This window comes from Salvelinus sp. IW2-2015, linkage group LG33, assembly GCF_002910315.2.
Source record: "Salvelinus sp. IW2-2015 linkage group LG33, ASM291031v2, whole genome shotgun sequence".
Classification (NCBI taxonomy): domain Eukaryota; kingdom Metazoa; phylum Chordata; class Actinopteri; order Salmoniformes; family Salmonidae; genus Salvelinus; species Salvelinus sp. IW2-2015.
In genome coordinates this window covers 8,199,060-8,214,052 of record NC_036872.1, presented here as the reverse complement: position 1 = coordinate 8,214,052, position 14,993 = coordinate 8,199,060, and the positions used below count along the sequence as shown (strand labels likewise).

At 44.3% G+C, this 14,993-nt stretch overlaps 2 protein-coding genes across 2 annotated transcripts in view; one reads left to right on the top strand and one right to left on the bottom strand.

Moving 5' to 3' along the window:
• LOC111958099 (unconventional myosin-Ih-like) overlaps positions 1 to 11,522 on the bottom strand; it is a 28,447-nt gene extending 16,925 nt beyond the window's left edge. Inside the window, exons 1-6 of the mRNA XM_023979285.2 lie at positions 11,518 to 11,522; positions 11,255 to 11,349; positions 11,049 to 11,095; positions 10,086 to 10,166; positions 8,283 to 8,388; positions 7,988 to 8,105 (exon numbers count right to left, since the gene is read on the bottom strand). Of these exons, the coding sequence (XP_023835053.1) occupies positions 7,988 to 8,105; positions 8,283 to 8,388; positions 10,086 to 10,166; positions 11,049 to 11,095; positions 11,255 to 11,349; positions 11,518 to 11,522 (452 nt within the window). The remainder of the gene's footprint in view (positions 1 to 7,987; positions 8,106 to 8,282; positions 8,389 to 10,085; positions 10,167 to 11,048; positions 11,096 to 11,254; positions 11,350 to 11,517) is intronic.
• LOC111958123 (COP9 signalosome complex subunit 7b) overlaps positions 1 to 14,993 on the top strand; it is a 158,699-nt gene that overhangs the window by 125,250 nt on the left and 18,456 nt on the right. The gene's annotated exons all lie outside the window — the stretch shown is intronic.

Below are 14,993 nucleotides of genomic sequence, written 5' to 3'. Positions count from 1 at the left end.
AATATCGAGGGTTCAGGCGACATGAATCAAATCCAATCAAATCAAATTGTTTTGGTCACATACACATGTTATAGAAGAAATATAGAAATATTAGGACGAGCAATGTCGGAGTCCGGAGTATAAATATATATATATATATATATATATATACATATATATACTTCCGACTTCAACTGTATATACTTTGTGTGTGTATATATATACACAGTATAAACAGTTGAAGTCGGAAGTTTACATACACTTAGGTTGGAGTCATTAAAACTCGTTTTTCAACCACTCCACAAATTTCTTGTTAACAAACTATAGTTTTGGCAAGTTGGTTAGGACATCTACTTTGTGCATGACACAAGTCATTTTTCCAACAATTGTTTACAGACAGATTATTTCACTTATCATTCACTGTATCACAATTCCAGTGGGTCAGAAGTTTACATACACTAAGTAGACTGTGCCTTTAAACAGCTTGGAAAATTCCAGAAAATGATGTCATGGCTTTAGAAGCTTCTGATTGGCTAATTGGCATCACTTGAGTCATTTGAAGGTGTACCTGTGGATGCATTTCAAGGCCTACCTTCAAACTCAGTGCCTCTTTAATTGACATCATGGGAAAATCTAAAGAAATCAGCCAAGACCTAAAAAAAAAAAATTCTCGACCTCCACAAGTCTGGTTCATCCTTGGGAGCAATTTCCAAACGCCTGAAGGTACCACTTTCATCTGTACAAACAATAGTACGCAAGTATAAACACCATGGGACCACGCAGCCGTCATACCACTCAGGAAGGAGACGCGTTCTGTCTCCTAGAGATGAACGTACTTTGGTGCGAAAAGTGCAAATCGATCCCAGAACAACAGCAAAGGACCTTGTGAAGATGCTGGAGGAAACAGGTACAAAATGATCTATATCCACAGTAAAAACGAGTCCTATATCGACATAACCTGAAAGGCCGCTCAGCAAGGAAGAAGCCACTGCTCCAAAACCGCCATAAAAAAGCCAGACTACGGTTTGCAACTGCACATGGGGACAAGATCGTACTTTTTGGAGAAATGTCCTCTGGTCTGATGAAACAAAAATAGAACTGTTTGGCCATAATGACCATCGCTATGTTTGGAGGAAAAAGGGGGATGTTTGCAAGCCGAAGAACACCATCCCTACCGTGAAGCATGGGAGTGGCAGCATCATGTTGTGGGGGTGCTTTGCTGCAGGAGGGACTGGTGCACTTCACAAAATAGATGGCATCATGAGGCAGGACAATTATGTGGATATATTGAAGCAACATCTCAAGACATCACTCAGGAAGTTAAAGCTTGGTCACAAATGGGTCTTCCAAATGGACAATGACCCCAAGCATACTTCCAAAGTTGTGGAAAAATGGCTTAAGGACAACAAAGTCCTTGGATTGGTATTGGAGTGGCCATCACAAAGTCCTGACCTCAATCCTATAGAAAATTTGTGGGCAGAACTGAAAGTGTGTGCGAGCAAGAAGGCCTACAAACCTGACTCAGTTACACCAGCTCTGTCAGGTGGAATGGGCCAAAATTCACCATCAACTTATTCACCGTCACTTATCAACTTATCACCATCAACTTATCATCAACTTATTGTGGGAAGCTTGTGGAAGGCTACCCAAAACGTTTGACCCAAGTTAAGCAATTTAAAGGCAATGCAACCAAATACTAATTGAGTGTATGCAAACTTCTGACCCAATGACAATGTGATGAAAGCTGAATAAATCATTCTCTGTACTATTATTCTGACATTTCATATTCTTAAAATAATGTGGTGATCCCAACTGACCTAAGACAGGGAATTTATACTCTGATTAAATGTCAGGAATTGTGAAACTAAGTTTAAATGTATTTGGCTAAGGTGTATGTAAACTTCTGACTTCAACTGTATATGTGATGGGATGTATAGACATTATGGGCATCATGTGGATAGAATATATAGTATATCTGAAGAATACATGTATAGAATACTATACAGTGGGGAGAACAAGTATTTGATACACTGCCGATTTTGCAGGTTTTCCTACTTACAAAGCATGTAGAGGTCTGTAATTTTTATCATAGGTACACTTCAACTGTGAGAGTGTAAAGGCTGTCAATGTCGTTCTCCTCCTCAGACGAGGAGGAGCATGGATCGGACCAAGATGCGGAGTAGGAGGTATTCATGATTTTAATGGCAAACCAACAAACACTACAAATAAACAAAACAACAAACGTGACTAACCTGCAACAGTCCTGTGTGGCCCAAACGCTAACACAGGAAACAAACACCCACAAAACACCAGTGAAACCCTGGCTGCCTTAGTATGACTCTCAATCAGAGACAAACGATACACACCTGTCTCTAATTGAGAATCATACCAGGCCGAACACAAAACCCAACATAGAAATAGAAAACATAGACTGCCCACCCAACACTCACACCCTGACCAATAAAGACATACAAAACAAGAGAAAACAGGTCAGGAACGTGACAGAGAGACGGAATCTAAAACAAAAATCCAGAAAATCACATTGTCGGATTTGTAAGTAACTAATTTGCATTTTATTGCATGACATAAGTATTTGATACATCAGAAAAGCAGAACTTAATATTTGGTACAGAAACCTTTGTTTTGCAATTCCAGAGATCATACGTTTCCTGTAGTTCTTGACCAGGTTTGCACACACTGCAGCAGGGATTTTGGCCCACTCCTCCATACAGACCTTCCAGATCCTTCAGGTTTCGGGGCTGTCGCTGGGCAATACGGACTTTCAGCTCCCTCCAAAGATTTTCTATTGGGTTCAGGTCTGGAGACTGGCTAGGCCACTCCAGGACCTTGAGATGCTTCTTACGGAGCCACTCCTTAGTTGCCCTGGCTGTGTGTTTCGGGTCGTTGTCATGCTGGAAGTCCCAGCCACGACCCATCTTCAATGCTCTTACTGAGGGAAGGAGGTTGTTGGCCAAGATCTCGCGATACATGGCCCCATCCATCCTCCCCCAATATGGTGCAGTCGTCCTGTCCCCTTTGCAGAAAATGCAAAGGGGTTCACAGTTGGGATGGTGCTTCACGGTTGGATGGTGTTCTTGGGATTGTACTCATCCTTCTTCTTCCTCCAAACACGGCGAGTGGAGTTTAGACCAAAAGTTTAGCTCTATTTTTGTCTCATCAGACCACATGACCTTCTCCCATTCCTCCTCTGGATCATCCAGATGGTCATTGGCAAACTTCAGACGGCCTGGACATGCGCTGGCTTGAGCAGGGGACCTTGCGTGCGCTGCAGGATTTGAATCCATGACGGCGTAGTGTGTTACTAATGGTTTTCTTTGAGACTGTGGTCCCAGCTCTCTTCAGGTCATTGACCAGGTCCTGCCGTGTAGTTCTGGGCTGAACCCTCACCTTCCTCATGATCATTGATGCCCCACGAGTTGAGATCTTGCATGGAGCCCCAGACCGAGGGTGATTGACCGTCATCTTGAACTTCTTCCATTTCTAATAATTGCGCCAACAAATTGTTGCCTTCTCACCAAGCCGCTTGCCTATTGTCCTGTAGCCCATCCCAGCTGTGGCAGGTCTACAATTTTATCCCTGATGTCCTTACACAGCTCTCTGGTCTTGGCCATTGTGGAGAGGTTGGAGTCTGTTTGATTGAGTGTGTGGACAGGTGTCTTTTATACAGGTAACGAGTTCAAACAGGTGCAGTTAATACAGGTAATGAGTGAGAGAACAGGAGGGCTTCTTAAAGAAAAACGAACAGGTCTGTGAGAGCCGGAATTCTTACTGGTTGGTAGGTGATCAAATACTTATGTCATGCAATAAAATGCAAATGAATTACTTAAAAATCATACAATGTGATTTTCTGGATTTTTGTCTCTCACAGTTGAAGTGTACCTATGATAAAAATTACAGACCTCTACATGCTTTGTAAGTAGGAAAACCTGCAGAATCGGCAGTGTATCAAATACTTGTTCTCCCCACTGTATGTACAGCAATAGTTGAATAGTAGACTTGACTTGAATACAGTATATACATATGAAATGGGTAAAACAGTATGTAAACATTATTAAAGTGACCAGTGTCTCATGTCTATGTACATAGAGCAGCAGCCTCTAAGGTGCACGGATGAGTAACCGGGTGGTAGAGATAGTGACTAAGTTCAGGGCAGGGTACTGGGTGGAGGCTGGGTAGTGATGGCTATTTAACAGTCTGATGGCCTTGAGATAGAAGCTGTCTCTCGGGCCCAGCTTTGATGCACCTGTACTGACCTCGCCTTCTGGATGATAGCGGGCCGTGGCTCGGGTGACTGAGGTCCCTGATGATCTTCTTGGCCTTCCTTTAACACTGGGTGCTGTAGATGTCCTGAAGGGCAGTGTACTCCCGGTGATATGTTGGGCTGACCGCAACACCCTCTGGAGAGCCTGCGGTTGCGGACAGTGCAGTTGCTGTACCAGGCGGTGATACAGCCCGACAGGATGGTCTCAATGGTGCATCAGTAAAAGTTTGTGAAGGTCTTAGGGTACTAGCCGAACTTGTTCAGCCTCCATCTTCACCACACTGTCTGTGTGGGTGGACCATTTCATATTGTCAGTGATGTGCACACCAAGGAACTTGCAGATTTTCACCTTCTCCACTGCGGCCCCGTCGATGGAGGCGTGCTCCCTCTGATGTGTCCTGAAGTCCACGATCAGCCCCATCGTTTTGTCGACATTGAGGGAGAGGTTATTTTCCTGGCACCACTCCATCAGGGCCCTCACCACCTCCCTGTAGGCTGTCTCGTTGTTGTTGGTAATCATTCCTACCACTGTTGTGTCGTCTACAAACTTGATGATTGAGTTGGAGGTGTGCGTGGCCACGCCTTCATGGGTAAACAGGGAATACAGGAGAGGGCTGAGCATGTGCCCTTGTGGGGCCCCTGTGTTGAGGATCAGCGTAGTGGGGGTTTTGCTGTCTACCTTCACCACCTGGGGGCGGCCTGTCAGGAAGTCCAGGACCCAATTCCACAGGGTGGGGTTCAGACCCAGGTCCCCGAGCTTAATGATGAGCTTGGAGGGTACTATGTTGTTGAAGGCTGAGCTGTAGTCAATGAACTGCATTCTTACATAAGTATTCCTCTTGTCCAGATGTGATAGGGCAGTGTGCAGTGCAATGGCGATTGCATCATCCGTGGATCTTTTGAGGCGGTATGCAAATTGCAGTGGGTCTAGGGTGCCGGGTAAGGTGGAGGTGATATGCTCTTTAACTAGCCTCTCAAAGCACTTAATGATGACAGAAGTGAGTGCTACAGGGGCGGTAGTCATTTAGTTCAGTTACCTTTGCTTTCTTCGGTACAGGAAAATGGTGGACATCTTGAAGCAAGTGGGGACAACAGACTGGGATAGGGTGAGATTGAATATGTCGTAAACACTCCAGCCAACTGGTCTGCGCATGCTCTGAGGACGCGGCTGATGATTGATGTTTGGCTGCCGTTTAATAAATAAAAATAAAAAATTGGTCCATAATAATCACATCATGTAGTAGGCTAACCCGCACTGTATCTGCGAGCTGTTGGCTAGAACGCACATGCTAATAGCAGAGTGGGCACATTCGCTATACTTACGCAAATTTTTTTGTGACAAAACCATCAGTATGCCTAGAGTTGAAAATGCGATGGAAACCTTGTATTTTTTATTCGGTACATGGGAATTTAACTGCAAAATTGATTTTTATGTGCACTTCATATTTATGCACATACTTTTGTGTCAATTTGTAAATTTGATGGAAAATGTGCATATTGTTTTTATGCAGATTTTAGATTATTCGCATGAAATTTATCGGCAATTGGATGGAAGCCTAGCGATAGTCCCCCTAACAACTCTGGCAAGTGCGCTAGTCCAGTGTCACTTTGATTATGGTCCAACAGCGGCCACAAACATCTTAAGAATTAGCTACAGAAAATAAGGACCACTATAGAAATAAGTCTCCGACTTTATTGCGCAATCCCGGTCACTTTTATCATATGAAGAGACGTTGAAGAGCGTTGAACATTTTCATCTGCTCTTTCAGAAATAATCCTTGGTTCCTGCCTGTACTTGGTAAATATATGAGGTAAGGGGGGGTGTCATGAACCCCTCCTTAGGACCATCTGGCAGAATGCCCAGAATATATTCTATAAATTTAGATAGGAGACGTGCCAGATATGTATATAAGAGATCTAACGGGACTGCCCTGACAGAGCTCACTTCAGACCGGTACTTTATGCATCTAAGTTTGACTGTGACCTCTTCAGCTTGCTGTTAATAAAGAATGATTCATTTAAGATTGATGTCACGTGTACTCTCTCTCCGGCCTCTAGGTCATCAGACTGCTGATTATCCCGCACACCTGTCACCATCGTCAAGCGCACCAGCGCCTCATGACACCCACCTGGACTCCATCACCTCCTTGATTATCTTCCCTATATCTGTCTCTCCCCTTGGTTCTTTCCTCAGGTGTTATTGACTCTGTTTCATGTCGATGCGTTGTTTATGTTTAGTGTTTTGTTTATTTATTAAAACACTCACTCCCTTTACTTGCTTCCCGACTCAGCGCACTCGTTACAGAATAACACGTCACCTAAGGGAAGCATCAGGGAGTGTTTTTAATAACATTTTTTGTGTCAGAGTGATGACGTCGGGTCCGGGAACTGCTACAGGCTCTCATGCCTCAACCAGATTGCCAGGCTCCCCTGCCTCAGCCGCCTCGTCGGGCTCTCATGCCTCAACCAGGCCGCCAGGCTTCCCTGCCTCAGCCGGCTCGTCAGGCTCTCATGCCTCAGCCAGATCACCAGGCTCCCCTGCCTCAGCCGGCTCGTCGGGCTTTCATGTCTTAGCCGGATCGCCAGGCTCCCCTGCTTCCACCGGCTTGTCAGGTTCTCATGCCTCAGCCGGATCGCCAGGCTCCCCTGCTTCCACCGGCTCGACAGGTTCTCATGCCTCAGCCGGCTCGCCAGGCTCCCCTGCTTCCACCGGCTCGACAGGTTCCCGCGCCTCACCCAGTGTGACAGGTTCCCGCTCTTTAGCAGGGGTGTCCGCTCCTGATCCCCGGGTTCATCCCCTTTGCGTTCGTCCCCTTTGTCTGCGTCCTGTGGCTGGAGCCATGCGTCTGGGAAGGGTAGTGTCACGTATACTCCCTCTTCGGGTCTCTAGGTCATCAGACTGCTGATTATCCCGCACACCTGTCACCACCGTCAAGCACACCAGCGCCTCTTAACACTCACCTGGACTCCATCACCTCCTTGATTATCTTCCCTATATCTGTCTCTCCCCTTGGTTCTTTCCTCAGGTGTTATTGACTCTGTTTCATGTTGGTGCATTGTTTGTGTTTATTGTTGTTTATTTATTAAAACATGTATTATTACTTCCTGACTCTCAGCGCACTCGTTACAATTGACTTCAGGTGTCCCTGGTGGTAATTTCCACAGCAGTTTTATTTTTTTTACTGACAAAATCATTCAATCAATCGAAACTCTGCAGCGGCCATTTGATGACTGGAAAGAGACATCTGTTACAAAACACCAAAAAGTTCAATGACATTCAATACTGAGTAGGCCTACATGGTAGGGAGGGATGTATTATCTGTTGGTCAAGATTGACATAGTCTATTTATTGTGGTGTTTACGCAAACCATGATATTGAAGTTGCCAAAGTCAGTATGCTTTGTTTAATGGCTGTGTGCTGCATTGACACAAATCTGTTGGTGGAACATTTGTTGCATATATATAGAATTATAAATATGGCATCACAATGTTGAACATCTGACTTATTTTGAGTTCATTCTATGAGGGGGGATGGTGTGCAATTTATTTTACTGTACAAGAGCACGGTCATGTGAAAATATTTTTAACGTTTGGCAGGTGGATGCAATTTTTTGACCATGCCCCTAATATCAACAGCTCATGTGAAGGCAAAATCATCGGCTGAAATTCCTCCCTCTACAAAGTAATCAATGTGGTCTGCTAAAGCAATAAGTTCTGTTGGCCTACCTCTGCAGAAAAACGTCATAGCGGCATCGGTATGCAAAACCTGCCCGTCTGACCCTAAGGTGTTCCATCAGCCCCAGGTACTTCACTTGGTGCCGAACCACCATGTCGTCAAACTGCCCTGTTGTGTGTGTGTGTGTGCGAGCATGCACACAAAAGAGAGAAAGACAGAGGGAAAAAGAGAAAGAAAGAAGGAGAAATTGCTTCATAAACACAGTTGACAGATTGAAGTAGATTGAAGTTTGGAAGTACCACCAGCTGGTGATGATATTGTGCACGTGGTCAGAGGGTCTCTCACCTGGCTGTTTGGACTCGTTRGATTTGAGGCAGCGCACATACCAGGGCTCCTTAGACATGAGGATGTCTGTCAGTCCCAGCAGACTGCTCTTAAACTGGCTAGCAACCTACAGAGAAACAGGCCTGGAATCAGTGTCAGTCCCAGCAGACTGCTCTTAAACTGGCTGGCAACCTACAGAGAAGCAGGCCTCAGATCAGTGTCAGTCCCAGCAGACTGCTCTTAAACTGGCTGGCAACCTATAGAGAAACAGGCCTCAGATCAGTTGTTGAATCCCAGCAGACTGCTCTTAAAGCTGCGATCCGCATAAGGTGAAACAGCGCCACTGGTCACCCCAGGCGCACTTGTTATTTTTTTGTTTTTACATTTACATTTAAGTCATTTAGCAGACGCTCTTATCCAGAGCGACTTACAAATTGGTGCATTCACCTTATGATATCCAGTGGAACAACCACTTTACAATAGTGCATCTAACTCTTTTAAGGGGGGGGGGGTTAGAAGGATTACTTTATCCTATCCTAGGTATTCCTTAAAGAGGTGGCGTTTCAGGTGTCTCCGGAAGGTGGTGATTGACTCCGCTGACCTGGGCGTGTGAGGGAGTTTGTTCCACCATTGGGGTGCCAGACAGCGAACAGTTTTGACTGGGCTGAGCGGGAACTGTACTTCCCAGAGGTAGGGAGGCGAGCAGGCCAGAGGTGGATGAACGCAGTGCCCTTGTTTGGGTGTAGGGCCTGATCAGAGCCTGAAGGTACGGAGGTGCCGTTCCCCTCACAGCTCGTAGGCAAGCACCATGGTCTTGTAGCGGATGCGAGCTCTAGCGGAAGCCAGTGGAGAGAGCGGAGGAGCGGGGTGACGTGAGAGGAACTTGGAAAGTTGAACACCAACGGGCTGCGGCGTTCTGGATGAGTTGTAGGGGTTAATGGCACAGGCAGGGAGCCCAGCCAACAGCGAGTTGCAGTAATCCAGACGGGAGGATGACAAGTGCCTGGATTAGGACTCGCGCCGCTTCCTGCGTGAGGCAGGGTCGACTCTGGCGAATGTTGTAGAGCATGAACCTACAGGAACGGGTCACCGCCTTGATGTTAGTTGAGAACGACAGGGTGTTGTCCAGGATCACGCCAAGGTTTTAGCACTCTGGGAGAGGACACAATGGAGTTTTCAACCGTGATGGCGAGATAATGGAACGGGCAGTCCTTCCCCCGGGAGGAAGAGCACTCCGTCTTGCCGAGGTTCAGCTTGAGGTGGTGATCCGTCATCCACACTGATATGTCTGCCAGACATGCAGAAAGATGCGATTCACCACCTGGTTATCAGAGGGGGGAAAGTTTTTTGTTTTTGAAACAGGACAGAGGAGCATCCTCCATCGTTGTAAAAAAAAAAAAAAATCATAGAACAGACTCTGTGCAATGATGTCAGAGGGGGAAAAACAGTGTTCGTTGTTTGAAGTAACATATTTGTTGTTGTAATATCACAAACGGCTGTGGCAGTTTCACCACTACAGATTACAGCTTTAAACTGTCTGGCAAACTACAGAAAAGCAGTCCTGAGATCAGTGTCAGTCCCAGCAGACTGCTTTTACAATTTTGTGTTGTTTCAAGGGGACAATAAATAATCAAATTTAAACACAGAGTAATCTATTGCTTTTCTCAGTTATTGGTCATTCTGAAAACGGTGTGTCCCCATACAGCCATACTATATACAATATGTTATACTATTGAGGCAATGTACAAGGAAAGAAACAATGTAATCGTGACTTCAGGGGGACAGATGGGAAAGAGGTGGGAGAAAAACTTGGTGAGCTCTCACCGTCTCTGGTCGCCGCCTGCCATCCGATTCCTTTGATGCAAAGCACTCTCTGACTATGGTATTTTTAGATTGCCGCATCACCTGTGAGTAGGGAAAGGGGGGAGGGTTAAACAATAGAATTAGGAATTAAAATAACAGAATGGACATGAACCTGATGATTGGATTAAGGTCAGCCGTTTTGGTCAAGGAGGTGCCAGTGCTGTGATAAGATATTGTGTAAAATAAAGAATTTGAAGAATTGATCAGCACTGTATGTTAGCTAGCCAGTTTTAGAGGAATGATTCCATAAAAAAAAAATTATTAACTGCCAACATTCCTTTCGAACAATGCAGTCAATCCTCAGCTGAAATCAGTTGATGATAGGACTTAGACAAGTTGTAAATGCAACAAGTAATGATATTGTATCATATAAAAGCACAAATGTAGTCATTTATGGTCTGTTTACATATATACATAGAGGCTATTTATACAGTACATTTGTATAATACCCATATAAACTGTATTTATAATTATATTACAATATTTTAGATTGACAATAATTATATTACACAATTTCTGATATATCACATGCCTTACTTTCATTTTCCTGCGTAAGTAAAATCAGGATTATGCCTCTCCTGCCATTTATTCCAATTAGACTAGTTTGGATTTCTCCCTGACCAATATGGCTGCCATTTTCCCCCCATTCTGGAACTTTGAGGGTTTATGACATAGCCCCTCTAGTAATTTAATAGGATCTCTATGGGATAAATACACACACACACACACACACACACACACACACACACACACACACACACACACCAAGTGTATACTCAAGACCCATTGGCCAAATTCACTGCATTCCCCTCCTCCTCTATTATTTAAGTCTACAGGAGAGTAAATAATTAAGGAACCAATTGAAGAGTCCCTTCCTCTCTTCCCCGTCTCACATAATACATGAGTAGAAACCTGCAGACTCACATCTTTGATGTTTCTGTATAACAGGTCATTGTTTTTGTTGAGGAACCCTGGGATGACACAAACAACAACAATAACCACATGTGAGAGAGTGTCCTGAGTGAGAAGGGACACGTGAGAGTGGCAGTGAGATCTAGTAGTAGGACATGTAGGGACATTGAGGAGCAGAGTAATGCCACCACTGGGCCTGAGACCATGGTTTCACTTACCCACAACGCAGTAGGTGACCTCCCCGGCGTAATGCAGAAGGCGAAAGTCGTCTCTCTCCAGCGTCTTACGTGTCTTCTTGTCAGCCAGCTTGTGCCTGCAGTCAATGGGATGGAGAGAGGGATGAAGAGTGAGAGGAATTTAAGGACAGAGCCTTAGCTCATTGTGTCGACTCACAGGGTGGGACAATAACAGGTCTATCAGCAAAATGTTTAAGGCTTTGGGCTTAAGTGAAAAGGGAGGTTGACTTAAGTGATAAAGTTACACCATTGTATATCCTTGAGAAGGGTTGTGCGTGGTCAACATGTACGTATGCAGGACTGTGGGGCCGGGAGAGAGGGGAGGTAGCTACACTCACGTGACGAAATGAGGGTGACTGTCTAATTTTTCCTCAAGCCTCTCCAGAAACGTGAGGTCAGTGGCCTCTCCAGGCCTCAGGCACTCTTCATCCTGAGAAAGCAACAGGATTATCACCGCTTGCCATTTCATTTCAGCCTATGTCCTTTCCAAGACCAATAGGATGCATCATGTTACTGTATGGGTTCAGTCTTATGGGCGTCCAGAATGGCACCCTATTCCGTATGTAGTGCACTTCTTTTGCCCAGAGCCCTATGGGCCCTGATCAAACGTAGTGCACTAGATAGGGAATAGGATGCTGTTTGTGTGTCCTCACTAGCACTGAGATGATGCCCCTGTGTTTCTCCTCCACTAGGTCACAGATAATCTTGTTGTTGAAGAACTGGACAGGCTCCCACTGAAGAGGAAAGGAAGTAGGTGATAGGAAAACATGGGTAAGTGAGGGGAATACTAGCCGAGTCAAACTCAACAGAAACACACACAACCCACTGGGCACACCACGTCATTTCAACGTTGACAATTGGGTAATATATGGTTGTTACGTGATCAATGAGATTACAACATCAAAAAGACAGCCGAAAGTTTGTTGAATTCCCAATGTGTTATCACTATGCTTTCAACCATCTAAAAAACGACCAAATTCCTATGGAAAATCAATGTCAATATTTTTGGTTAGGTTGTCACCTAACTTTTTTATCACTGTGCTTTCAAACATTTAAAAGCACAACAAGGTTCGGTAACACTTCATTTTCAGAGGTCCTTATTACAGTGTAATTACATGTGTATTTACAATGTAACATACGGAAGTCCGGAAAGGATACATTAATAAATAAATAAATTCCTTCATTATGTCGAGATCACAACTTATTTATCTCATGATCGTGACATAAAAAAAGTTGTTCTGTCAAGATCACAAAATAAACTCTATAAATAGGAGTGTGGACGTATTGATGATGGATTGACAATAATACTATGGCTGAAGCGGCAGAGCCCACAATGGATAAGCACATACGTTTTTATTGATTGCTACGCTAAGCAATGGTACATTTCATGCTAACAGAGTTCATTATCAGTTTCTAAGTTAGAATGTTAGCAAGCTAAATGTCCCTTATCTTGAGTTAAAAGCTTGTGGAGCATCTAAGCCCTCATGGGGCATTTAAGTCCTGAATGATGCCTAGCAGGCTGTGTGCCACCCCCAAGACAACAGCCAATCTCATGCAAGCAACAACGCAGCTAACTTGGCTAGTCTTGTGAGCGAGCTAGCTAGCTAGCTAGGTAGTCTTGTTAGCTAGCTAGCTTGTTATCTGTGCTGGTTGTTAGCTTGACTACCTAGCTCACAAAACTAGCCAAGTTAGCTGTGTTGTTCCTTGCATGCGATTGGCAGTGGTCTTGGGGGCGACATTCAGACTGGGAGACAGTGCTGCCTGTCAGGCATCTCTCTGATTTGGACCTCACATAAATACCTACACGTACGCTACGGTCACAAGACACATGCCTCCTTATTGTCCCTAGAATTTCTAAGCAAACAGCTGGAGGCAGGGCTTTCTCCTATAGAGCTCAATTTTTATGGAATGGTCTGCCTATCCATGTGAGAGACGCAAACTCTGTCTCGACCTTTATGTCTTTACTGAAGACTCATCTCTTCAGTAGGTCCTATGATTGAGTGTAGTCTGGCCCAGGGGTTGCATTACCCCTCCTAACAGCCTGGCCTTCATTTGAAAGCGTATGGAATGATCCAATATCACTATATCATGGAATGTTGTTGAGAGCATTTTTGGAAATAGAAATGTATTAAATTCTTGAATAGCTTTTCTTACTTTGATAAAAATAGGAGTAGTCTTTTGTAGTTGGGAATAGTAATCTCCAGGTGTCCTGTAAATTATTTGTAGAGATGGAATTTTACAGCCTCTTTGGAGGTCCCTTGAATGTGCGCTTTTTATTGCTACGTCTGCCAATCTTATCGAATGTACGTTATGCTTTAGATCACCTGCTAAAATGATAGTTCCTGTCTGGATTTGATCTAATATAGCTTGAATTCTATCAACAACAAAAAAGATTTGTCCCTGGTGTGATATACAATGGAATTCATCTGTATTTTTCACCATATCAGGTACAATTCAATGTTAGAAAAATGGCCTTCTTGGTCTTTGTGTTGGGATATACGGGAAAAGTACGTATTCTTATTTATCAGGATGCCTACACCTCTGCTGTTACTACAGTAGGTGGCAGCATAGGCCTCTCCAACCCAGCTCCTCTTTAAATATTGCATTTCTCCTTTTTTTAAATGTAACATTTGCAGGAAAACCACATCTTCTGACAATCACTTTGAGCGTTGTAGTAGTAACATAAGCTAGCTGAACATTAAAAATAGACTTCTAAGACAATTGCACACTAAGGATAGGGGAGAGCAGAACAAAGGGCAACTGGACACACTAATGCTAGAACAGACACATATAGTCTGCACATTCCACTGGAGGCACACATACCAGAGAGGCGCTTAAAGGCAATTGGACACTAGACATATGGTCTGACCATTCTATTACAAACATACATGTCAGACAGAGAGGCGCTTAAAGGAAATTGGACACCTAGATATATAGTCTGCTGATTCCCTTAAGTGCATGTCTCAGCAGATGCACAAACAACCGCATCATTTAAGCTACACATTCGAACGGTCTGATCTGAACGAGCGCATGCATGCTCACTCTACATCTAACACAAGCAAAGTTCACAGCACCTATTCACTCAGTCTCTATACATGCGCATACATTTATATTAATACAATTCCCCAAATTACACATACATGCAAATTCATTGAATTTAAAAGTTCTTTTGTATTTACTGGTTTCATTTTAGGAAATTTGAAAGAGAGACTTACGTGGCGCTCCTCTCGCTGAGACAGTATCTCTGAAGCAATCTTACACAACCATTTCAACTATTGTAAGAACTTGCTTACCGTCTAGTTGGGCGGCCAAACTTGTTTGCCAGATTGTCCAAAGAAACTATCTCCAGCCCTGAACGCCATTCCTCAGTCCCTGTCCCTCCTGGCTAGCTCGCCAAATATGTCGTGGAAAATCATTTCAAATACAACGCTTACCAGAACTTTTAAGTCAAACATTCTCTTTATTACAACTGTACAGCCAACTGGCATGTCCCCGCGGAACACACCCCGCGGAACACACACACTCCCAAAGCACTGGTTCGCTCTTTATACCCAAATAGCATATGAGTCCACCCCATATGCAAATAAACATACTTTCTGAAGTCATTCCCCACCATCATCCTTTAGTTCAAGCTTCCTACTTGTTCACGCCCTATAACGCCATCTGCTTTCAATTAGTTTATAATGGTGGCTGTTCTCTTAGGCGCCTACATGTCTAGTCC